At 36.3% G+C, this 27,691-nt stretch overlaps 1 protein-coding gene across 1 annotated transcript in view; it reads right to left on the reverse strand.

Annotated features, from left to right (window-relative positions):
- The window catches only part of Pak (serine/threonine-protein kinase PAK 3-like protein), a 91,581-nt gene that overhangs the window by 20,561 nt on the left and 43,329 nt on the right, over positions 1 to 27,691 (reverse strand). Inside the window, exons 4-6 of the mRNA XM_089088137.1 lie at positions 26,601 to 26,695; positions 7,970 to 8,149; positions 1,843 to 2,066 (exon numbers count right to left, since the gene is read on the reverse strand). Coding sequence (XP_088944263.1) covers positions 1,843 to 2,066; positions 7,970 to 8,149; positions 26,601 to 26,695 — 499 coding nt within the window. The remainder of the gene's footprint in view (positions 1 to 1,842; positions 2,067 to 7,969; positions 8,150 to 26,600; positions 26,696 to 27,691) is intronic.

Consider the following 27,691-nt stretch of genomic DNA (forward strand, 5'->3'; position numbering starts at 1 on the left):
GGTTTGTTGCTCAAACATTTGAGGCATGTACCTGGACCATGATTGTTTTATCAGGACTGGGTCGTTTCGGCCTCAGGTTAGTTTAATTTATGCGCCGTTGACCTTCACATGTTTATTGAGGTTTGAGGTTGTTTCCACGGATGTAAAATAAGAGGCTAGTGCAGCCAAATTTTTCACGATGGCTGGCATCATCATATGTGCCAGAAACTGATTCTCTGCTTCTCTCAAATGTAAATTCGTAAGAGCGAGAAAATTTGTTGTTTTTGATTTGTGCTGTGCACAATGAATTCCTACGAATCTTGGGGACTTGGATTTTCAAAACCAAATGCGCATGTTAGACGATCTAGACCATGTTGGTCCTACAGCAGAGACGTTTCGAGGACGACCGATCCAGAGCCAAGCAGAGGAAGCACAGGCATTGGTAGAAGAGAAGATACAAGTTTAATGATTTTGAGTTTAATGTTATTTATTTTATATTTTTTTTTGTGCTCTGACCCATGGCGTGATGGCGGTCATTTTTCTTAGGAGGGAGGTGTTGGGACCTTTGGCCCCTTTTTTTTCAGAAAAATGCCTTTTTATAAATTTAACTTCATTTATGTTAAATATCTAAACCCCAGGAAAGCTTTTATTACGATGTCTAAAGAATCCGCTAATTAGCGAGTGTCTGAAAAATCCAGTTAAAGCGATGACTCATACTGCTTAAATCTAGAGTTTGAAAAGCTTCAAAGGATGCTGGGAGTTTGATTTGATTCGGCCATTCATCGCCTTTGGTCAGAGGTGCGTGCGCAAGCGCGCGTCTTGAAGAGTATTGTTCAAGCGTAATATTTTTGTCTTTAGTTCTTGTTATACAGCGTGAGTGTTAATACAGTAAGCCTTTTCTATGTACTCTTTTAACTTTTCAGCTTAGGTCGAATCTAAAAGAGTCAATTAGAAATCTTATCAGTAAACTTTGGCTTTAGATGAGGCCATAGACCAGCCGAGCACGTGAGTAAACAGAATGGGCGGAGCAACCACAGAGATACAATGTCGGGCCAGCAAAGGATCTTCCTCTTCAGTAATGGGTTTATCAGCTCTTTGTATCTTTTTCGCCTTCAAAAAGAGTGACACCACACTGAAAGCCTCCGATAAGTGGTGGCAGCGGTACTTACACCCCAATAACAAGTCAATCGACCAAAATGTTTTTGAGTCACAAGATTTAACGCCTGACCGGTTGAAAGAGGGTGCAGCATGCAGCTACATTTTTCTTAAAAGCCAGGCAAGGGGAGGGTGTTTGAGGAGCCATCGATCAACGTTGGGTCTTAAATCATATAGGTGTAAAATCATTTCGTGAATACAACTCAAACAAGGTGCAAAATATTCACCGAGTCAGTTCTTATCCTGCACTTGACTTGGTTTGTGTTTGATTTAAATCTCTTTTTTTTTTAAATAAACTATTTAAATCATTTTCACACAATGTAGCCGAAATTCCACAGCTTAGTTCGTTTTTGCACCGAGTTATAACTTTACTTTTTCTTACACTGAACTAGGATTTAAATTGTTTTGCACCGAATCAGTCGAAACCTTGAATTTAGCTCGTTTTTGAACTGATTCTGGGCTTTTATGACCAAGTTACTGAAATTTTGATCGAAAGTCAGGCCACGGCTTGGATTTATTTAGCTTTTATATTGATTTGTGACTTAAGGATGTTTTGCACGGAATCAGGATTTAGTTCTTTCGGGTTAGAGAGACAGAAAAAGAGAGAGAGAGAGAGAGAGAGAGAGAGAGAGAGAGAGAGAGAGAAAGGATGAAGTTTTGGGAGGTATAGATGGAGAGGAGGGGGAATACCAGAAGAAAATGACTTACCCTTGTCCAATCTTTTCCATTTTTGTGTACTTTCTATTAGGATCCCCCACACTGACAATGATTCGGAGCTTTTCTAATATCTCTTCGTCAGTCATTTTCTTCTTTTTCTGCCTTTCATTTGTCTGTTGAACAGCTGGACTAGCAAGAGGCGAGTTTTTATTTTTGTCTAACGAGGCTAAACTTTTCATCTTCTCCTCTTCTTCTTCTTCCACTGGTTTAGTATACTGTCAATGAAATCCGCTATTCAGTAAAAGGCATACATACCGGTTATCTTATATTTTTAACCGAAATTTTTAAAATTATTTTTTTTGCAACCCTTTAAACTCACCAGGAAGGACTTTCTATATTCCCCCCCCCCCCCCAAATCAAACACCACTTTTTTGATTGTTTCTAATTGATCTTCGTATTATCTCGAAAATTCTTATGGAATTCCAATTACTTACTAAGCTTATGACTTTAAATCTTAATCGTTTAGTTGCGTATCCCATTGTCAGGAAAATGTTGTGTGTGTGTGACTGAACCACCATGTCACTGATCCAAAATCCATTCTACTTTTGCGTAATTTTATCTTTCAATGGCCCAGACCCGGAAGACCAAAATAGAATTTAACTTCAAAGCTTACTTATTGCGAAAGAAACCAGCTTAGCAACCATAGTTCAACTTTCAACTGATGTTGAACCAGAGTTCAACTTTCAACTTGAACTTTCAGAGTTCAACTGATTAAAATTATCTTGTAGGCAAATATAATTACAGAAAAGAAAATATTTCATTTATCTGAAAAGAAAAGAAACAAGGGGTGGAACCCCAACAGTACGGAATTAGCCTACAAATTCTTTTTCGACTATTGTGAGGTTTAGTTAATAGGTCCTTGTTGTGGATTGACTACTATGGCTGTAAGCAATCAGACTTGTTTGAATTACTTTACATCCATGCTAGATGGCTAACAGGGAACAAGATTTAAAAGCTTACTATGTCAGGTAACGGTGATGTCAATTGCAGATTCTTTTGAAAACCAAGTTTTCATGAGTTTTGACGGTTTGTTTTGGAATTGTAAAATTTATTTTACAGTCATATATATTACAATTATTCATATTACGATTATTTCGTGGTGCCAGAAATAACGTAACGAAGCAAAAGAGGTTTTACACTATCCTGTTACCATATTCTCTGTTACCATTATTATATTTTCCTCTGTCAATCACGTAAAAAGGATTTATTGTGTGATTGTTATTTGGGGATAAATAAGTACAAACAAATTATATTTACTTATTTAAAAATTAACTTTCCAGAAATTTGAAAAATTAGGATTTCGGAGGGGGAAGCTCATTGCTATCCGCCCTTCTTGCTTCTTTCCCCATTCGCAGACAGTTTTGTGGGATGTTTATGGTCTTTGATAGACAAAAAAAATTAATGTTTTTATCAATTATGTGAAATAATTCAAAGAATTGCTGCCATAACTTATAGAACTTGGATTGGAAATCCGAGCAAACAACAGAAAACTAATAGCCGGTACCCACAGCAAAAATCTTAGAAAACCTATTATATTTCTCTTTTTTTGGTGCTAGAGATATAAATGTTCAGTTTTAATGAAATATACATAATTAGAAATAAATTTTTATGTTTTGATGAAACGGAGCAGAACTTTCTTCCTAAATTTCCGGAAAGAGTGCTTCCTAAAAAGGTTCTAGCATGCCTGGCTTGAAAACACTTTAAATTATCCTAAAGGAAATATTATTTGAGTTGTATGGCTGCTTTGGGAGCTGCCTGTGGTGCTGAACTCTGATTGAAAACCTTGCCGATACAGAGGACGTAAAATTGCATTGACTTGACTTCAGTCCCATCCATCCTCGAAGGTTGTTTTTGGGCCTCTTCATTCACTATCTTATTGATGTGGCGTCTGTATGAGCATCTACCTTAAGTCAGGCGTAGAAGTAGCGGCAGGTTGAGTGTAGAGAATTTCTATTTCCTTCTCTTCGGAGGTCGACCTCTTGGGCGAGAACCATGCACGTGACCATGGAAGACTATTTTCGGAAGATGGGAATTTTCCATACGCTGGATGTGACCTAGTCATCTAAGTTGCTGCAGTTTTATTTTCTCAAGTATGGTGTGTTTGATGTTGAGGCTTCCAAATAGCCTAATGTTAGAGATCCTGTCCAGGTACGTAATGCCCGCAATACGGCGAAGTGACTTTGTTTCAAATGCGTCTAGATGGCGCTGTTCATCTATTTTGAGGGTCCATGATTCGCAAGCGTAAATGGAGATGGGGATAATTAATATGCTGAAGAGTCTTGTTTTCAGCGGTGTCGACGAATTCTTGTTCCTCCAGATCGGCATCAAGGCTTTAAAGCTAGAGTTGACAGCACCAGGTGCCTCTTAATATCTTTCTAGTGGTTGTTATTGGACGTTATAAGGCTACGAAGGTTGGTGAAATCTTCGACCCATTCTATGTTGTCACAACCGAGCTGGAGGCTTAAGCTTTTTTGGTTTTCTAGCTTTGGTGAACAGAGCATGGCTTTCGTCTTTGAGGAATTGAGGGTCATTCCACAGTGGCTGATGGTTTACTGGATGTATCCGGATATGGGGACTGAAGATCCCCATGGTTCTCATTTATTTGGTCTATGTCGTCTGCATAAAATAATTTAGCAATCAATATTCCCCCGATGAGGACACCTGATTAGTTGTCAGGAAGTGATAGGACAGCGGTAAGGAACAGATTAAACAGCTCCGGTGAAAGAAAGCAACCCTGCAGCACACCAGTTGATACTTCAAAGCTATCGGAAAGGCCCTCTCCCGTCATGACGCGGCTTTTAAGCTTTGAGTACATATCTCTGATCAATGATACTAAGTTCAGTGGTATACGAAATTCGAAAACAATGTGCCACAGACCTTCTCTTCATATGGGGTCGAAAGCCTGCTTGAAGTCAATGAAAAGGTTGAAAATACTACGTCCAAGTTCAAGATATTTTTGCATAGTCTGAGGGACCCGTAAATTTCTGATCAATCTTTGACCTATTTGGGCGGGAACCGGTCTCATATTCTGGAATAACAGTTGAAGATGTAGCTCTTATACGCTCCCGCATTACTTGAAGGATTCGAACCCCTGTAACTTAACCACAGTCCAACTGAATCCCCCTATAACTGAACCCTTGTGCAACTGAACTCTTTTTACGTGAACCCTCACGCAACTGAACCCCCGTGCAACTCAACCTCATTTAACTAAACCCTCATGTAACTGAACCGCCGTGCAACAGAACCCTCGTGTAACTGGACCCTTGTACAACTGAAACACCGAACTCAGATTTTCAATATTCTACAAAGATTAGGCAATAACATTGAGTAAAAACACAAGTTAGAATCTGTACATGTTCAACCTTGCTGGAATTGTTTGTTTTTTAAAGCCATGATATAAATGCCTGTCAAGGTGATTCATAAAAAAGCTCTGTTTGTTGTAACACAAACAAAGGAAATCGGACGTCACAAGTTATTAAAGCCAGATTGTTTCTGGTTTTTTATGTCTGTTAATGGGGGTTTCCTTCGTCCTGTCACTGTCTACGGGTCTAGGCGTTTAAACCCTCGGAAAATGCCCCCCGTGGAAAACACCTCCCTCCCCGAAGAAATACCTCCCAGAAAATACAAATGAATGTGCATTGCCACTTTAATATACATATGCTGATATTTAGTAATCAAAATGTTATATTATTTGATTTATTAAAGTTATAAAAGTAAAAACATTTATATTTTTTCAGCTAAGTGAAAATTATGTTCTGCTCTTGGGAAGGCTTAGGCGTTTTGAGCCCTGATCGTGCTAATTTCCTGTTGTTTTGAGTTTTACCTGATTAATTATTGCAATATCTGTTAGCTTTGTGTTTCATTTACTTATAAATACCGATTTATGGTAGTTTCACGCTTGGTAGATTATTTGATTTTATTTTTGCTCATTTTTGGTTTAACCTTAAAAATGTTTTTGCTAGCTAGGGAGAGAGGGCGATGCCTCAAATGTTGCAATTTAATACCAAAACATCGCAGCTCTCATTGAGCTTTCAGATAACTGCAGAATTATTTCTAAGAAAGAGAGCATTTTCCGCGGGGGGGGGGGGGTAAACACCTAGACCCGTAGACAGTCACAGGGCAAAGGGAATCCCTATTAACAGACATAAAAAAAACGAGAAACAAATATGACCTTAATGGTTCGTGACGTCTGATTTTCTTTGTGTTTGTGACAACAAAACAGAGGTTTTTATGGATCATCTTGACAGGCATTTATATTATGACTTTTAAAAACAAACAATTCCAACAAGGTTTAAAACATGTAAAGATTCTAACTTGTGTTTTACCAATGATTTTGCCTCGTATTTGTAGAATACTGAAAAACTGAGTACGGTGGGTCAGTTGCACGAGGTTTCAGTTGCACGGGGGTTCAATTGCACGGTGGTTCATTTGCACGGTGGTTCCGTTGCATGGGAGCTCAGTTGCAAGGGGGCTGAGGTACAAGAGGGTTCAGTTACAAGAGGGTTCATTTTCATGGGGGTTCAATTCCACAGGGGTCCAGTTGCACGGGGGTTCAGTTGTATGGGGGTTCAGTTACACGGGGGTTCAGTTGCAATGGACCTCCATTATTATATTAGCATTAAGTTTGTAATTGACGACTTTCAAAATCATTTGAAAATCTACACTGCAAAATTAACCTCATTTTTGTTATCAACTACCTCCTAAACCTTTACTTAAATAAATAGCCTTACTTAATATATTAAAAAAAAAACGCCAAGTCTGAAATTTTCAAACAGTTTCTTAAAATTTAGAGTTGAACAGTAATCCCATCTAAAGGAGAATCGGAGGCCGATCATTCGAACTGCTACCTAAAAGGAAAGGGGTCATAGAGGGATGGAGGGGTCAAATAAAATCTTTACGAAACATTTGAAGATGCAGCGTAGGCACTGTGGACCAGAGGCAGTTTCGTGAAGGTAGCCTACGTCTTTTGTTTCTCCCTTACTGTATTGAACTTAATGATTATTTTTCCCTTTCAAGTGTTTTTAATTAGTAATTTGAAGTGTTTATTCAGTGTGTGAAGATGGATTTATTTTGGTCGTAGTTGTTTCACCCAGGAATGAAGCATTTCAAGGGATGACGCTGTAGATTCTCTATTTTGTGTTTTTCCAGAATTAAACAAATTCTGGACAAATAACGAAACGATATAATTTGAAAAAATAACAGGAATTTAATTGAAAGAAAGAAATTCTCTAAAAAATAGTAATTAAGTAAAAAGCAACAATTAAACTTAAAACAATAGAGATAGTAATAATAAGCTAAACTTAAAAAGGAACACAAATTCCTAGGAGCAAATAAATGAAACCTAGAAATTAATAAATAACTAAAATTAATCAGGAAGTGAGTCTTAAAACAAATATTAATTATCACAAACCTGAGTTAAACTCTCCCCCCCCCCCCTTCAAACTTCCCTTAATGCTGGTGTACCAATTATGCTTTGCTGAAAACTAAAAATATTGCTTCGAATATTGTTAACTGAAGTTTCTAACTTCTATTGAGCTCGCAATTTTTCTATACATTTGAATGATATAAAATCAAAGGAAAATAATGTGACGAAAATATATGCCATTTCAAATAGTAAAACTAAATTGATTCTCACAAATAGATTCGTTTTTTAGGTAATTTACTCGCGTTTCTGATAAGCATAATAAAAATGTCATGCAACAAACGGGTACAAGCCTCTTAAAATTGTTAAAACAGTGGGTTTTTTATTTATTTATTTTCACAAATAAGATTTTATGCGATCTTTTCACGATTTACACAATTAAAACAAGGCTAAAATTTGTTCCAATACATTGAAGTTTCTCTAATCCAGGAGCAGGGAAACAATTTATGGCTGGTAGTCAGTATTACCAATGACCTAATCAGGAGGAGAGAAAATGTTAGCACTGAGCAATAATTGAGATTACATTGATGAACATGCTCAAAGTTTAGAAGCTACAAGTTGGTAAAATTAGTATTGAAGAACGTTTACCAATCTTAAAGACTTTAAAAACTACTTACCCTAATTCGTTGCATATTCACCACTGTAGCATTATTTTAAAAACCTGAATAGATGTAGTTACAAGCCTTAGCTACTTACAATTGATTTGGTCTTTTCAGGTCTAGCAGCAATTGGAGGTGGAGCTGGTTCATCTTCCTCAGGGGGAGCAGCTGCACTGACATCATCAAATTCACGATCTGAAGAGACAGTTGTCTCAGTATCTGGCGTTGAAGAAGGACTAGAGCTAATGGCAGTGAAGTGGCCTCCCAAAGTTGAAGTCTGAAACCAATTAACATATGATTATATACTAGCCAAAGAGCCTCTCAGGCAAAAGGCTTAAGAAAAAAAACATTGTAGCGCAGTCTGTTTTGTGAGAACAGGACAAATTTTTTTGCCTCTCCGCTCCAAAATTTTCCTGGAACATCTCAACTTAATCTCCAAAGCGACATACAGAACAAGGTATTTCTTACCAAACTACAGATACAGTTGGCTCCTCTTTTAATACTAACAGATGCAATGACTGTGCGTCGGCAAGTACAGCCTGATATTCTTGGACTTTCATAAACATTCCTGACATAACAGCCAGCAGAGTATTTTGGTATTCATCGGATTTTACACACAGACAAAACAGGAAACGAAGAGGTTCGGAAATCTACACAGGGTGACGAAGGAGGTTCGGAACGAAGAGGTTCAGGAACAGAAAACGAAGAGGTTCGGAAATCTACAAAGGGTGACGAAGGAGGTTCGGGACGAAGAGGTTCAGGAACAGGAAACGAAGAGGTTCGGAAACCTACACAGGCTGAATACACAGTTTGTTTAAATAACCAGTTGACTTGGATCGAAAGGGTATTTTCAATTCTCTTTTTCATGGAACTGTAATTTTATTCACGAAAACAGGTTGGAGAATTATACCGACCCCAACAAGTTCTGTTTCTTCTTTTATGGATTAATAAAAAAAAACTTTTCCGAAAAAAATTCATGAAATAGCAAAGAGCTATATTAAACCTAAGATGAGTAGAAACAAAATCAAATGGTAATTCAAGCGAAAACTGACATAAAACACTATCAATAAATAGTTGAACCACCAACTATGCCTTCTAAAGACCAGAACGTCATTTGCGCTATCACGCTGTCTACGATGTTACCAGGATCATCCCATCTTCTGAAAAGATAGAATCATGATCCGGTCTTACCTTGCAAGCAGCGCCAAAGGCCCGCTTACGGTCGCACCTGGATCTACCGTGTATCCACCAATCAGTATCCCTACATGAATCACGGAAAATACACAATCTCTTATAGACAAGATTTTCTCGAATTTATCTCAACTTTCAGTTTCATTCATCGTCAGGCAAGTGTCGGATCATCTCCTTCTACTCAGAGTTTCCGAGACACCAAACGTAGCAAAGTTATTTTTGAAAATAAGAGGAAGCGTACGAATTATTGAACTATATGAAGAAAAGTTTAAGGACATTAAATGATGAACTAGAGAAAATTACATGTAATAATGATTTTGCAAGAAGAAGAAGATGTAAACAAACGCTTTTTATAAGAGCTTTTTATCAGAGAATACAGAGTCTACAGTTGCCTAGTCTTCAGTTCCGACATGATAGAGCCGACCTAATCAATACGATCCGCATTGTTAGGAACACTGATAATACCACTCCAACTCACTTTTTCATTTTACAGAATACAGTAGTACCCGTCAACACCAACACAAAATTTACCCACCATGTTCACAGAAAAGAATAGGCCAAAACTCTTTATCTAGCCGAGTGTGGAAGACATGGAACGTACTTCGTCGGAAATAGTTGCGAGTACCACGGTCCAGTCTTTCAAAAGTGGTTTAGCCTCTATAGATTTCTATACTAGGTCTTATAACAATCCGTTTTGAGAATATTTTTATTTGTTGTAAAAGCTGTTTTGTGACCAGTATGTTTTTCAGTTATTTTGTATGCTTACTTTTCGGTATATTTCAGTTATTATCAGATATGTTTCAGTTCGTTCGGTATGTTACTCTATGTTTCAGTTATTATATTTACAGAGCGTGTTGCTTTTTTCATAGAATTGTATGTGTGTATTATGTTATCAACATTGTCATAGACTTTTTTTATAATTATTTAGTGCGACAAGCTTGATAAACCTTACTGTATTTTGGTATTAACAAATAAACTAAATAAGCGTATTCCATAATACGTTTGTTAATATACATAAAGCACATAGTTTTACAAAGAACAAAGCTGTTAAACATGAAAAATTCGTGAGTTGAAAAACATCTTACAGATACTAGCATCTGTAAGAGTAAGTAGCTTTATCTGTAGATGAAGATGTACCTATAGGAAGAAGTAGCTGCTAGCTGACTACCGTAGCCTACCAGGCATAGCTAGCCAAGAAATTTACAATTCAAATTAGTACGTGGGTTGAGTTGCACGAGGATTCGGTTAAATTGGGTTGAATTACAGATAGTTTAGTTAAACGGGGGTTCAGTTGCACAAGGGTAATAAATGCTGCCCATATATGCACATACATCTGCTTTGGATTCAATTAGCTTTGCAAATCAGCTTTTCAAGTCTTATGCGAGCTTTGGGACAACACAGCTTCATTGGAACAACAGCCTCGGTTAGAAGACAAACGACAATGAGAATCAAAATATAAAAGCCTGCGATGTAGCCGTGCCGGGGACCGGAGGCAAATCCATCAGTATCCCGATACCAAGTTTGGCCTGAAAAACCGATCTAGATGAGTCACAAGATGGAGAAAATTCGTTAAGAGTCTTAATTTTAGAGAAAAAATGCACACGAGTGACGTCATATTTACATGTATCAGTGTTGTAATGACGTCATGTACTAATATAAAAGGCTGCATTCATGTCGCATTTGTAGATGACATAACATGAAAAATTACATCATAATCTGATTCAATGACGTCATTCATAGCATAAAAACAAGTGCTGTCTAGAACAATCTATTAGTCTTTATTTGAAAAGCAAACAGTTATATAAGTATAAAAAAATAACAAGTATGAATATAAACAGCCAATATGATGTATTCAGTAATATGGCTAGAAGTTATGGGAACTTTGGCACTGACCCAAATTCGCAGCTTATGAGTGGAGCGACTGATTTTACAAGCCAAGAAGACACACAACTTGACTTCGAGACTATTTCTGCCTTAAAGAGGGTACTCAATGGAAACTTTGGTATTGACCAGGATTCGCAGCTAATGAGCGGAACGACTAATATTACAAACCAAGATGACAAACTACAGGACTTAGAGAAGGAATTCAATCGGTCTCAATGTTCAAATGATCATGTAGACATCAAACAACAAACCCAGACAAATGCAGGGACATCAGGAGCAGGTAGTCTATCTTGTAGGCTATTGTACGAAAAACGCAACGAGAAATATAGAAGCAGTACGAGAAAGAAATATGTAGCAGTATGTGAAGTATGCAAAAATAAATTTTTATGGAGACGGAGCTTGAATAGGCATATGAAAACCCATACTGGGGAAAAACTGCCGGAATGTGAAGTATGCAACCACAAATTTACTTATAATTATGGCTTGGCTAAGCATATGAGAACTGCTCACAAAGAAGAAAAACCCTATGAGTGTGAAGCGTGTAAAAAAACATTTTCTTCGAATTCAAATTTGGCTAAGCATATGAGAACTCACAATGAAGAAAAACCCTATGAATGTGAAGCGTGTAAAAAGAAATTTTCTTGGAATTCCACTTTGGTTATGCATCTGAGAACTCATAATGGAGAAAAACCCTATGAATGTGAAGTATGCAAAAAGAAATTTGCTCTTAAGTCTAATTGCATTAGGCATATGAGAAGTGAGAACACACATTGATGGAATATCATATGAATCTCAAGAACGCAAAATTAATACAGAATGTTACCCCTAGTCAATTTTTGAGGCGATTTCTATCTTTCGGGTATGACATCAAAATTTCTGTTCGTTTTAAGTTTCAATTAAATAACATGATTTAACTTTAACTTCTCTTTGTTTTAATATAGCTCTGCTTTTAATTGAAGTTTATTTATAATAATTACCCATTAAAGCCTATGAGCCTGAGAAAATACGCCTCATTTCCAAAAGAAGGGAGAAACACAAGTCAAACGATCTTGTCAATGAAAACCACCTGCATATCAGAGGAACATACTACAGAGGTTTCAAGCTCCTGTAGACAATCGTGATCGTAGCAGTAGCTGCTACCTAGTTAGGGATGAACCTTGGAATATAATAACTTAAAATTAGTTGCTTTGCAAATAAATTGGATAAAAAAAAGCAAACCATTGGAATCGCCATTGCCGAAAACCCGATACAAGAAATTACAGTCCCCTGGCTTCAACAATAAGGAAAGTCACTTTTTTGCATGGGTAGCACTGTTGTGTCCTCTTTTTTTCCTCCCCTGCTAAAGCGGCACTGGAAAGTCACAAAGAGCTGTTTAAGGACTCATTCTAAAGGAAGTCTCAATTTCTAGTGCGTGTTGTAATTAACAAAACAATATTTAAAATAAAATCAATATTTTGACAAAAAAAAACTGCATCTTCGTGCACAGTACATAGTCTGTGTACAACGATGATTAACTTAAATTTTTCTTTTCACATAATAGGTCGGACTAAGACTTTTATAACTGACGTATCTCCTATATCTTATTTAAAATTAAGGGCAGTCTCTCAATTTCATAAACGTATTAAGTTGCTGCTTTCAGGGAATGATGAGGGGGATAATCAATTAACCAAAAAGACGATATTTGAACGCTACAAATAATACTACTACTACTGCTACTTCAACTACTGCTTTGATAGCGACTACTACTAAGACTGAGGATATTGAGGTAAAAAAAATTTAGGAAATGTTGAGAGGAAAGATGAATTAAACCGAAAAATGTGTACATACAGATTGTCAAAAGGGCGAGTTCTAGTTACCTTTTTATGAGTCAAATGTTTACGGAGGGTATATACCCCCATCCCCCGACACAAACACCCTCTTATGAAAGTACTAAAAAATCTTTGGCTTAAAGAGCGAAACATTGAATAGGGGGTGAACCCAATGATATACGTAATATTTTCTGTTCGTTTTAAGTTTTGATGTTGCTCCTTACTTTCGGTTGAAAAACTTGTTTTTTTATGTTTAATTTCTCATCCTTTTTTAAATAATGCTGGGAAATCCGGCACCCCCTACATAGCAATGTCCCTTCTTCCATGAAAACTTCCTTCATGGAAAGATCCTCCCACATAACCCCCGACCTCCCCACTACCAGAAAAAATCCCCCCTGAAAACGTCTGTATATTTCTCAATAACCAATACTATAGGTTAACATTGGGTAAAGTTCATAACTTTCAGCCCTCCTCTCAGGGACTTCGGGGGATATAGTCATCCTAAAGGATATAGTTATCATATTTTCGATCATGCTGAACAAACTGGCTATCTTAAAATTTTGATCGGGAGATTTTGGGAAAAAATGAGCGTGGGAGGGGGCCTAGTTGCCCTCCTTTTTTGGTCACTTAAAAAGGGTGCTAGAACTTTTAATTTCCGTTCCAATGAGTCCTCCCAAGATATTCTAGGACCACTGGGTCGATACGATCACCCCTGGGGAAAAAAATATATAAATTAACGCATCCGTGATGTTTCTTCTGACAAAAAATGCAAAATTCCACATTTTTGTAGATATGAGCTTGAAACCTCTACAGTAGAGTTCTCTAATACGCTGAATATGATGGTAGGATTTTCATTAAGGTTCTATAACTTTCAGGGGGTCTTTCTCCCTTTTTTCAAAAATCAGTCAAATTTTCTCAGGCGCGTAACTTTTGATGGGTAGGACTAAACTTGATGAAACTTATATATTTAAAATCAGCATTAAAATCTGATTCTTTTGATGTATCTATTGGCATCCAAAACCCATTTTCTAGAGTTTCGGTTACCATTGAGCCGGGTCGCTCCTTACTTACAGTTCGTTACCACGAACTGTTTGATGAAGATGTATTTATATGAAGAAGTAGCTACTGGCTGACTACAGTAGCCTACCAGGCACAGCTAGCCAAGAAATTTACAATTCAAATAAGAATTTAATTAAAAACAACAAGCTTCTTTTCAACCGAGAACGATAATAAACAGTAGAGCTTTTAATGAATAGAAATTACTTTGTGTATGAGGCAGGCTGCCCCACCTGATACACCCTGTCTTTAAGTTAAAGCTTCATACTGGTTTAAAAACACTTCCTATTCCCTATTAACGGCCCTTGTGTATCAGCGGAGATGTTCTAAGAATTGGGACAAAAAGTCAACCTATGGTGTAAAGAGCGATAGTTCAGGATATATATATATATATATATATATATATATATATATATATATATATATATATATATATATATATATATATATATATATATATATATATATATATATATATAAATATATATATATATATATATATATATATATATATATATATATATATATATATATATATATATATATATAATGTGGGTATATATATATATATTTATATAGTACCAGGAGCCCAGTGGCTTCACCGCCGGGCCCCGGCACTCGGCACGCGGCAGGCTTCTATATATATATTCTCACTGTCGCTTGTTTTCTAAACGCTTACAATTTGAGCCTTTTCTTGATGTCATGACGTTCAAATGGACCTTAAATTAGTAGTGATGCCTTTGTAAAGTTACATTTTTATTGGACCTTTAACTTTTGCCTCGGCTTGTCTTTTGTCATTATAAAAGACATATCACCGAACCTTTGCTTCTTTTAATTGTTCAGGTGGTGGGACAAAAACATCTTTTTCTTTCAACGATTTATCTAGTCCAGGTTTTTGATTTTCAAAGGTATGAAAAGCATTGACGAGCAGCTTTGTTTCTTTTAATTGTTCAGGTGGTGGGACAAAAACTTCTTTTTTTGCCTTGGCTTGCCTTTTGTCATTATGAAAGACATATCGCCGAACCTTTGTTTCTTTTAATTGTTCAGGTGGTGGGACACACACTTCTTTTTCTTCCAACGACTTATCCAGTCCATATTTTTGATTTTCAAAGGTATGGTAGGCATTGATGACCTTGTCCATGTCAAAATCCGAAACCCAATCATCATCGCTATCATTTTCAATTTGTTTGGTTCGTTTTACCTCGGCTTATCTTTCGTCATTATAAAATGCCTATCGCCGAACCGTTGTTTTTTAACAAAGGTATGGTAGGCATCGATGCTTTTAATTGATTCGCCCCCATTGTTTGGTGTCACATGTCTTCTAACCGCACGTGTCTTTACTCTTCATTTTTATTTTTGACGCGCCACCGCTTTTCTTCTAACCGTGTATGTCTGCTCTTCATTTTCATTTTTGACACGCCACCGCTGTTCTTCTAACCGCGTGTGTATTTGCTCTTCATTTTCATTTTTAACTTGCTCACATGCTCGGTGTCGTATGTCTTTAACTATGTGTGTCTTTGCTCTTCATTTTATTTTTGACGCACTGCCACTTTTCTTCTAACCGTGTGTGTCTGCTCTTCATTTTCATTTTTGACTCGCTCACTTGCTCGGTGTCGTATGTCTTCTAACCGCGTGTGTCTTTACTCTTCATTTTCATTTTTAACACGATTTAATTGTCGTTTTCGCATATCTTCTAGCCGCCGGTGTCTTTAATCTTCATTTTCATTTTTGACACGTTTTGGATTTTGATTACTTCAGACAATTTAGTATTGGTCTTTGCTTTAGCTGACCGTATTGGTGTTTTCACAATTGATGGTCCCGGTTGTCCAATTTCACATCTTATCACGTTTGATAGTTCAGGTGGTAGTTCCAAAGAATCATCATTTATTGTAACTGCACCTGTAAATTTTTGTTTTTCGGGCCTTCCAACAGACATTGTATAATATAAATAACAGTTGCGTTGCAAACTCTACAATCTTAGTTATACTATGCATGACATCATATAAGAAAATACTTATATGATGTCATAAGAAATGCTTATATGATGTACTAATATAGTACATGACGTTATTTGCAAAAACCAAAATTAAGGTTCTTAACGATTTTTCTCAGACTTCTGACCTATCTAGATCGTTTTTTTATGCGAGAATATCCGCACAATTTTTCGCTAATTCAGTGACAGCCTGTGCAGAAGCGAGTTGGAACAAACACAAGAGCCGCATCGATACCGGCCGGACATTGATCCTTAAACTGCAGGGGAAAGACGATTTGGGTACCGGCACTTCCCACAGGTTTTGTTAACTGTTTCATAGCAGATATCAGTAATTGAATATACGATTGATTGATTCAGAATTTGATTGATTCATTGAATATACGATTGATTGATTGATATATTCTCCGCCTAACATTTCATTCCATGCCGTCATGGCATCGGTGAAACTAGTCTTGAATGCAGTTCTGAACTATGCGGTTCGAGCAAGGAAGGCTGGGAACATGGATGCGGATGTAGTCAAAGTAGGATGCGGATTTTTGTTGGTGATCAAATTGCACAAGCCAATCGGTTACTCTGATCTGAAGCAAAAATGTCGGTCAGACCAACTGACAGACAGAAGGTTTCAGACACTTTTACTGACATCCTTGAAGTGCTTGATTAGAGTGATAAGAATTCGGTGGCACTTCCAAAGTTTATCATTTTCCAGGCAGATGAGGTTCCCGTTGTTCTGGGTGAAGCAAGCATAACGCTGAAGAGGAAGGTAAATGAACTCTAAATCAAGTTCAAGAGTTTTATTTCTTCATTCGGTCGGCTAAGCTCATCTAGATCCACTCCGGGCACTAAGGACATTGTAAAAGTAGGTTCTAAACCCTCGTATGCAGTTGTCCTCAATCTCCCAAAAACGCTCGATAATCCGGACGCTCACATGCTTTTTGTCGATAGTATTTGCCTGAACTCTGATGAGATAAATGAACTTTGTAAAACCAAGGATGACTGGAAGCTGATAGTAAGATCCAAATCGTCCGCAAGAACCATCGTTGAGAATGTGAAATCAAATGCTCCCGACGTAACTGCAAAACTAAAAGAGTGACTCTTCATTGCAGTTCTCAAGCGTGTCCCACCTAGTATGACAGAGCAGGAGATCAAGAGGCTTGTTCCTACTGCCAATAAAGTTGCTGAAATCAGCAGCTATGAACGCGCGAAAGTCTTCAAGATTTACTTTGATAGTAATAATGATCGAGATTAGTTTTTTAGCGACTCAATCAGAGTTGGCTATGAAAAGCTACCTGCTGAACAGTTTAAATTAATGCCCAAACGCTGCTACTTCTGCCAATGTGTTGGGCATATTGCAGCTGATTGTTCTCAGTGTCCCCGTTGTGGACGCTGTGGTGCCAAAGAACATACCTCAAGTAAGGATCTTTCTTGGAAAATCGATATGTTCTGTGAATTGTACAACAAGAAAGGCAACACTTGCTATAGCGTGAGATGTCCAGCCAATAACTCACCATCAAAATGAACACTAAACCCAGCAATGTCTCGTATAGTGTTGCATCGTGGAATCTGAATGGTAATTTTCTGAATCGTTCAGCGTTCCTGGAAGAACTAATGCCTGAATATGACCTGGATTGTGCTCAAGAACATTTTGTGATATCTCTTAGTCTGGGCTTACTAGATATATCCCCAAGTCATACAGCGTTCTCTGTCCCTGCGCGCCGATCACGAACTCACGGTCGCTCTTCCGGTGGGTTGGCCACTTTTGTGAAATCTTCTTTCCCATGCTCTAGCTTTGACTCTGGAGGTAATTTTCTTTCAGTGGGGATAAATAATTTGGTTTTAATTAATGTTTATCTTCCAACGGATTATCGAGACGAGAAATCGGAGAGACTGTTTGCAGTTAGTGTGGCTCGGCTAGCTAAATGTCTCGAAAATGTGAAAAACTGGGACTTTTTTGTGTTATAGCGGGTGATTTCAACTGTGACTTGACAAAGAAAAATGAAACTGCATCTAATCGTGTGACTCTACTTTATGGTTTGCTTGACAGTTGATATATACTCGCATCAAACAATAAGGACTTTTTTTTATATCCACAATAGTGGAAGTAATATCGACCAAGTTGTTCATACCCCGTTGTTCATGCCATATATATAAATATATAAATATATATATATATATATATATATATATATATATATATATATATATATATATATATATATATATATATATATATATATATATATATATATATATATATATATATATATATATATATATATATATATATATATATATATATATATATATATATATAAATATATATATATATATATATATATATATATATATATATATATATATATATATATATTATATATATATATATATATATATATATATATATATATATATATATATATATATATATATATATATATATATATATATATATATATATATATATATATATATATATATATATATATATATATATGTAGTCAAACACAAAACGAGCAGAAATTAACATAAAAGTTGGGCCAGAACATAATTTGTATTTTATTGACAAAAATATAAATGTTTTTACTTTTATAACTTTAATACATCAAATAATATTAAGATTTTGATTACTAAACATCAGTATATGTATATTAAACTGACAATGCACATTCATTTGTAATTTTTTCAGTAAATTGCAAATTATGTTCTGGCCTGGGAAGGCATAGGGGTTTTGAGCCCAACTTATGTTAATTTCTGCTTGTTTTGAGTTTGACTCGGTTAATTATTGTAATTTCTGTTCGTTTTGGGTTTCATTTATTTATTGATGTTGATTTGTGGTAGTTTCACGCTTGGTAAATTATTTGATTTTATTTTTGCTCAATTTTTGTTTAATGGAGTTGTTTAATTTTCTTTGAAAAACTTATTTTGTGGAAAAAGTTTCTTTAATTAATTTCTGTTCGTTTTACATTGACATAGTCTCTTCAGAGAAAAAGAATATAATACTTTAAATCTTTTAGTTTTTTTAAAGACTTATAGTTTGGCCTGCTATTTGTATGCTGGAGAAAATTTTTCAGCAATTTTTAACAACATACACCCTTTGAAAAATCTGGACGCAAACAGTAGTGTTTAATTTAGTTTCATACCTCCTATAGTTGACCTGAAATGGAAAACTTGATACCATTCAAAAAATCTGTTTACTTTCTTTGATAGCTTTGATACATTTACGCGATTTTGATTTGGTTGAATTTTAAGAGCAGAAGCAGCCCCAAAAGTTTGAACATAATACCCTCAGTCGTTCTTGGGATACTGCTGAGATGCCTTATAGGGAATTAGCATTAACACAGTGCATTTTGGCACTAGGGCACTAGAACTCTCAATTTCCAATCGAATGAGCCCCTTTTGAAGTTTCTACGAAGACCCCTTCCATATGAAGTGCCCTGCTCTAAAGGAAAAAAATAATAAAGAGTACATTGTGCCAACATTGTTCTTATATACCCTCAGGGCATAACCTACAACCCTTGCCCCGAGGGTTGAGGGGGAGTGTCCTCCTCAAAAACATATTTTCTATCTGGAAATCAACTACGCTCAACAAAAAGACTATCTCAAAATTGTGATTAGATGTGTTTGGGGGAATGAGGGGCGTGGGGGGGGCTAGTTGCCCTCCAATCACTTTTGACTATTAAAAGGGGCACTAGAAATCTCAATTTTCAATCGAATGAGCCCCTTTTGAAGTTTCTACGACGACCCCTTCCATAAGAAGTGCCCTGCTCTAAAGGCAAAAAATAATACATAGTAAATTGTGCCAACATCGTTCTTATATGCCCTCAGGGCATAACTAAAAACCCTTGCCCCGAGGGTTGTGGGGAAGTGTCCTCCTCAAAAACGTATTTTCTATGTGGCAATCAACTAAGCTGAACAAAAAGGCTATCTCAAAATTTTTGTTGGATGTGTTAGGAGGAATTATGGGCGTGGGGGGATAGTTGCCCTCCAATCACTGTCGACTATTAAAAAGGACAATAGTCCTTTGAATTTCCAATCGAATGAGCTTTTTTTGAAGTTTCTACGACAACACCTTCTTTAAAAACCTTATATAACCCCAGGGCATAACGTAAAACCCTTGCCCTGAGGGCTGTGGGGGAGTGTCCTCCTCAAAAACATATTCTCTATTTGGTAATCAATTAGGCTGAACAAAATGGCTATCTCAAAATTTTGGTTGGATGTGTTTGGGGAAATGATGGGCGTGAGGGGGGGGGGGGCTGGTTGCCCTCAAAATACCTCCGAAAATTAAAAAGGGTACGAGCCCTCTCAATTTCCAATCGAATGAGCCTGGTTTGAATATTATACGACAACGTTTTCTATAAAAATAATATGTGCCCCCAGAGCATAACTTAAAACCCTTGTCCTGAGGGTTGTGGGGGAGTTTCCTCCTCAAAAACTTATTTTCTATCTGGAAATCAACAACGTTGAACAAAATGGCTAACTCAAAATTTTGATTGGATGTGTTTGGGGTAAGGATGGGCATGGGGGGGGGGGGGGCTAGTTGCCCTCCAATCCCTTTCGACTATTAAAAAGGGCACTAGCCACCCCAATTTCCAATCGAATGAGCCTTTATCGAAGTTTCTACGACAACTCTTTCGATACGAAGTGCCTGTCGAAAAAAAAAACACATAGTGGCCAAATCGTTCTTTACTTAGGCAGCGCTAGCGCGCTGCCTATGATGATGAGAGGGATAATCGATTGACCAAAAAGACAACATTTGAACGCTACTACTTCTAATACTACTACTACTGCTATTACAACTACTGCTTTGATAGCGACTACTACTAAGACTGAGGATATTGAGGTGACAATTTTTAGGAAAAATTGAGAGGAAAAATGAATTAAACCGAAACATAATGTGTGCATACAGATTGTCAAAAAATCGAATCAGCAATATCTTAGGAACAGCTTACCGTATCAAGCTGAAACTTCCAGGGCATGATGAGAAGAGTGTTCAACTGATCAAAAGACAATATGTACATACTAGTTCTGCTACTGCTACTAAGTTGATACTAGTACTACTAAGGTTAAGGGCATGACAGTGGATATTTAAGTGAATATTGAGGGGAGTTTTGAACTAAATCAAAAACGTTATATGTATATAAAATTTCAAAAGAGTGTTTTTCAGGAATAGCTTAGGGTATCCAGTTGAAACTTTCTGCGAATACTTTGGGGGAGGATCAATTGACCAAAAGGCAATATGTGCACGCCCCTACTAATACTACTACCACTGCTACTACAATTGCTACTCCAACTAATACTTCTATTGCAGCTACTACTAAGGTTAAGAATATTAAGGTGAAAATCTTGGGACACGTTGAGGGGGAAGTCAATCTAAATTCAAAAACACTATGGACATACAGTTTATCAAAAGGGCATATCAACAATATCATAGCATCATCTTATAGTATTAAGTTGTAACTTCCAGGGCTTCATGAGGGGTATATTTAACTGACCAAAAGGTAGCATACTGCTACAGCTACTACTATTAGCACTACAACTACTAGTAGTAATACTTCTGCTACTTTTACTGTGACTACTGCTACAACTGAGGCCAAGGGTATGAAGAGGGGGAATATTGAGGGAGGGGGGTTGAATTGAATCAAAACACACTCTGCATGCAGGTGTATCAGAAATATCTTAAGAGCGGCTTGGAGTATGAAGTTGAAAATTAGATGCCTTGTTGAAAGGGATGTTGAATTAACCAAAAGGCAAATATATGCATGCTACTACCGCTACTTCTACTACTATTACTGCTGCAACCACTAATATTGCAATCAAAGCTAAGGGTATTAAGGTGAAAATGTCAGGGCATGTTGAGACAGTGTTGAACTATGGCCTAGGAACTGTTTACGGAAATAAGTTGAATCTTTCAACGTGTGTTGAGGGGGAAAAGAAGGTGTTATACGAATACTGCTACTAATGCTACTACTACTACAGTTATTATTACTACTGAAGCTAATAATTACTACTTTCGAGGAATATTTATGGGGATGTTGAACTAAATCAAAACACAAAACAAGTATGCAGATTCTCAAAAGAGTGTACCAGCAATAACTCAGGAACGGCTGAGATTATTACGTTGAAACTTTCAGGATATGTCTAGGTGGATTGTGAACTATTAAAAAGTATTATGTGCATACTATTACGACGATTATTGCTATAAGTGAGGCTAACGGTATTAGGGTGAAACTTTCAGGGAATGTTTAGGGGGAGTTACAGTTAAATCAAATCAAACTATATGCATGCAAGTTCTCAAAAGGACATAAAAGCAATACCTTAGGAACAGCTAAGAGCATAAAGTTGAAACTTTCAGGGCATGTTGAGGGGGGGGGTGTTGAAATATCCAAAAGGTACTATATGCATATTACCACTATTGCTATTATTGCAAATGCTACGACTACTACTTCTACTGAGGTTAAGGGTAATAAGGTGGAACTTTCAGGGAAGATTTAGGGGGAGGTGCTGAATTAAATCAAAATACACTGTGTGCATTCAGGTTGCCAGAAGGGTGAATGAACAATTCCTCAGGGACAGTTTAGAGTACTAATTTGAAACTTTCGGGGCATGTTGAGAGGACGATTGAGGTAACTAAAAGGCACTCTGTGCTCACTGCTACTACTACAACTGCAGCTACTTCTGCTACTATTACCGCTGTTACTATGACTACTACTAATGATGCTAAGGCTAGGAAGATGAAACTTTCAAGGATTTTGAATTAAATCGAAACACACTCTGTGGTTGCAGGTTACCAAAAGCCCATTGCTAATACATAGTATTTGTTATTGGGAAAGAGGGTATGTTTGACCTTTGGTCTTCGAAAAGACCTAGTGCCAAGCTTCCAGAAAATGTTGAGGGGAAAGTTGAAATAAATCAAAACATGTTATGGGCATATTGGTTGTCAAAAGGCGGAAAATCAAGAATGACTGAGGGTATTAAGTTGGAACATTAATGGACCAATTGACCAAGACCTTGTTCAGGGGGATATTAAACTAACCGAAAGGCACTATGTGCGTGTTGGTGCTATTGTTACTGCTACAACTGCAACGGCTACGACTATTTATACTGCAGCTACTACAATGATGACTACTGCTAGTACTACTGAAGCTAAGGGTATTATGGTGAAACCTTCCGAGAATAATGAAGAGGATAGTGAACTGAACTAAATTAAAAAACGCTATGTATGATGCAAATTATTAAAAGTGCGTAACAGCTATATCTTTGGAACAGCTTAGAGTATTAAGTTGAAACTTTCAGTACACGTTGAGGGGGATGTTGAAACAACCAAAAGGTACTATATGCATACCACTACTGCTGCTTCTACTACTACTATTTTATTTTTGATTGACAAAAACAACTACTACTAAAGCTAAGGGTGTTAAGAGCAAACTTTCAGGAAATGTAGAGAAGTATGTTAAATTAAATTGAAACCCACTGTGTGTATGCATGCTGTCAAAAGGCCATATAAGCAGTATTTCGAGAACGACTAAGAGCAAGGATGCCCAATCTACGGCCCGCATGAGATTTTTGTGCGGCCCGCTAGGGATTTTTACTCTAAGTAGTATTTCTTTAGTAGAATTGCAGAAAATTGGACAGTACTAAACATTTAAAAATATTTAACTTCATCTAATATTTTGTTTACATTTATGTCACACCTAGACAGCCTTCGTACACCATACACTAATTTTTTTTTCTATGTGTGTTATTTGCTCCTATTTCCAAAGATGAAATTAATGGCTTTTAATTGTTTCTTTATGTACCCATTTTTCTTGAAATTTAATAGGTTTTGCGGTCCATTGAACTATTTCAAGTGACAATGCGGGCCACTATAATAAAAGATTGGACATCCCCGGCTTAGAGTATTAGGTTGGAACTTTCAGGGTATGTTGAATGGTATGTTTTAGTAATAAAAATTCCCTATGTGCATACTTCTAGAAGTAATAGTAGTGCTACTACTGCTGTTATTAGTCATATTACTAAGGCTAATGGTATTAATCAGGAACTTTCAGGGACTGTTGAGGGGAACGTTGGGCAAAACAAAACAGATTATGGAAATGTAGGTTGTATACACGAGATTAGAGCAATATCTCAGAAAAGCTTAAAGTATCTGAAGTTGAAACTGTCAGGGCATAAGGAGGGTATGTTAAACTAGACCAAAAAGGCACAATGTGAATACTATTACTGCTTACTACAAATACTACTACTGCTATCACTAACACTACTCCTGTTGCTCCTACTATTACTTCTGCTACTGTCCCTACTACTATTACTAATGCTAAGGCTATTAGTTAAAACTTTCAGAGAAAGAAGAGAGCAGTACTGAACTGAAATGAAACAAACTATGTACATGAGTTGTCAAAGGGGTGTATCAGCAATATCCCAGCAAAAGCTTAGGGTATTAAGTTGAAACTCTAAGGGCTACTAATATTACAACCACTTTTGCTGCTAATTCTACTACTACTATTACTATTGAAATAAATCAAAATAGCTTAAATGCATCCAGGCTGTCAAGTATACAAGTAGGAATAGGGTATAAAATACGGTATAAAGTAAAAAATTTCACAGAAAGCTAAAGTTGCTTTATAACTAAATCAAAAAGCACTATGTGTATGCTGGTTATTAATAAGACGTCTCAGCAATATCTCAAGAACGACTGAGGGTATTGAGTTGAAACTTTCAGGAATACGACTATTACTACTTCTGTTCTTACAGTTGAACTAAATCAAAAAAGTGTAAGTGCATCCAGTTTGTCAAAATAGCATAGATACGAAGTTTTATGGAGGATATTAAGTTTTAATTTTCAAAGAAACTTAAGAAGGTGTAAAATTAAATCAGGGGATACAACGTGTGTCCAGATTTTCAAAAGGGTGTTTATTATTGAAAATAAAAATAAAATAAATTGTCCAACAAATAAATAGTAGGCCATAATATGGATTCATATACGGAAAAACGAGAAGATTTAAAATAATGTTTTCTTTACCAATGAAAAAGACTGTTATTTTAATCTCCCGAATTTATTAATTTATTTAAATAAAATTTATTTGATTGGAAAAATTAAAAGCCAGATTCTAGTTGCAAATCTTTTATTTACTGATTGTCTTTCGAAACATTTGAACTGACAATTTTTTTTTTTTAATAAAATGAAATACAATCAGATTAGATTAAAAAAAAGTCCGTTTTAGCGCAATACGAGGAGTTAGACACACTATTTACTTTTACACCCCAAGCTCAAGCTAAACCATTCCGTTGGAATTCTACTGGAAACCGATTCTTCAAGATGTCTTTATATTTTATTCTTTTTTTCGGTATTTCAAATAATATATGAAGCCTTGATAAGGTGTAGATTTACTCTTCCAAGTCAAATTGCAAGATCAAGAATAATCGAGAAATATTCCAGGAAGATTTCAAAACCTTTAATTATTTTTCTCAAAAACAAGTTTTGAAACAATAAAATAAGGTAATGATTGCAAAAGAACAACAGAAATACATTGTTATATTTTTAGGTTCTCTTCTTGAATGGTGGTACGCATGTGCAGAGGGGAAAAGAGGAGGGGGATCTTGACTCATCAATAGCCTAATACCCATCAATAGCCTAAATTTTATAAGTATTTCCTGTTCAAAATATCAATTTTTGCTATTTTCATTACCTCTTTTCCGGAAAAAGTGTACAAGACTGATAGGTATGTAAACTGGCGAGGTGGTAGCTTCCCCTTATTTACAGGATAATATCTTATCGTACAAGTTTTAGTATCGTTCTGTACTTCCTTCTAAAACTACTATTTTCATTACCTAATTTTCGTTCATTCTTAAAATAATTTTGGGGTACCTGATGTACCCCTTCATTTTGCCCCTCCTGTCTTGCGCTAAAATTCATCTTTTGTACAACAATGCTTCAAGAATGAGAGGGGTGACGGAGGTGTATTTGCTTTACACAGCAACATAGGATTTTATAGGATGTGAGGACCACTTCCCCCTTAACATGTCACTTTTTTCTTTTCTTTTTTTAAATAATGGGATTGTACCAAATTCAATAATGAAAAAATAATTGAATAGAGTAATTATTATTATATAAAATTAGAACAAATTACATATTTTTTTCTAACAAGAACAAAAAGCTGTCCCCAAGATGTAAGTGATTTGTAAGACACTTACACTTGTAAAACATGTCACTTTTTAAGGTAAACCAAAAAAATATATAGATGGCAGTTTTTCGTAAAATAAAAATCCATTTCCAGAATAACAGGGGACTATCACCCCATCAGCATACATATTAAATACTTAGCCCAAATGTATCCGTTCAAATGAATGGAAACTAGATAGTATTATCCATCCCCTCTATTGATCCGATGGACTTCTTTTTGAGATTTTGAAAACGCAGACTTAAACATTTAATTTTGAGCCTTCAGGTAATCGCATTTACCTTCACAAAAATAATCCGCTGAACTCCCCATCAATAGTTAGTGCGCAGACTTACTGTACCCTGTCAGTAAGTATACAGACAGCCCATGGAATGAAACATGCCAGCAAAAATGTAACATGGTGAAGTTATAGCTACCCTCTCCTACAACCAAAACAAATGACAAACATAGCATTTAAAGGATGATACTAGGAGAGTTAAATATTTTAGACCCAAGGAATACACATCTAGCCATCAGATTTTCCTTCTCTTGTCAGTACACTGAAAATCTGTTTATTACCGAAAATTTTACTTTTCTACTTTTTCTTCTCAATAAGCACTTTTAATAATGCACAAAAACTAATACCTGACTTGGTGGATGACTAACAGGTGTTCCAGGAGGTGCAGAAGGCAGAGACACGCCAAATGAGGGTACCCTCTCTGGAGGAATTGAAATTTGATCTGAAAACAAATTGAAAATTAATCAAAAGCGTATTAAATAGTTGACTAGAAATTCCTTTATCCCATCTCGCCTGCATACAGATGTATGTTTCATAACCCTTTCATTTCAGTGACAACCCTAGACTACCTAAAATGGTCGTTACCTCCCTTTGCCTAGCTTTTCTCTTCTAATTCCAGTTAACATTGTTTCATTTCTTTCAAAATGTTAACAAATGAACAAAATTACATTTGTCAGAGACAGCATGAACGTGTTTACGTCTGAATCTATAACACTGGTTTTCTCATGAATATGCGTAAGTATAAGCGTCCCTTTGTGTACGTGTCGTTTGAAAAGACACAGCAGCGTCGAACAACTTTTCAAACAGCGCCGTCATGAAATTTCGGGACTTTTGTAAAATGGCTGACAGGCGAGTAGTGTTGGCCGCCTTCCATTGGCAACCCCAAGTGAACCAGGTTTAGGGCTAATATCCCTTAAAGGCCAGAGCCACATTATTTGGTATTAGGAAAAACCAAAAAACGGTCAGTCTACTTTTATTAGTTCTTTTCCGTCATCTCAACTATTGCGGTGATTTCCTTTCTTTTTCTTTGATGTTATGACAAATGAAAATATTATCCTTGAAATAAAAAACAAGTAAGTGTATATGACACTCCGGCTTAAGGAGCGATTACCCATGATTACCTATTATCATTTCTGTTTATTTTGAATAATTTATTTATTGACAGATATTTGTGTATGGTTGGAGTTTATATGAATTATCGGAATTCGTGTCTCCTCGTCTTTGCTTTAATGTATGTGTTTTCTTTTTTGGAAAACTTCTATGTATGAAAAAAGGTGGTTTAAATTAATCCTAAGGAGCTTTCTAGAATAAAAAGATCTCCTTCCTCACTTAATAGACTCTACTAACGTAATATTTAAAATACTTATTTATTTATGTTGATGTTAAATGTATTTTTGCGTTTTTTCTTTTCTTGTGTTACTCCACTTCATTTCCTGTA

The sequence above is a fragment of the Artemia sp. Qi Xiang Cuo genome, chromosome 4 (assembly GCF_049724085.1).
Source record: "Artemia sp. Qi Xiang Cuo chromosome 4, ASM4972408v1, whole genome shotgun sequence".
Taxonomy (NCBI): Eukaryota; Metazoa; Arthropoda; class Branchiopoda; order Anostraca; family Artemiidae; genus Artemia; species Artemia sp. Qi Xiang Cuo.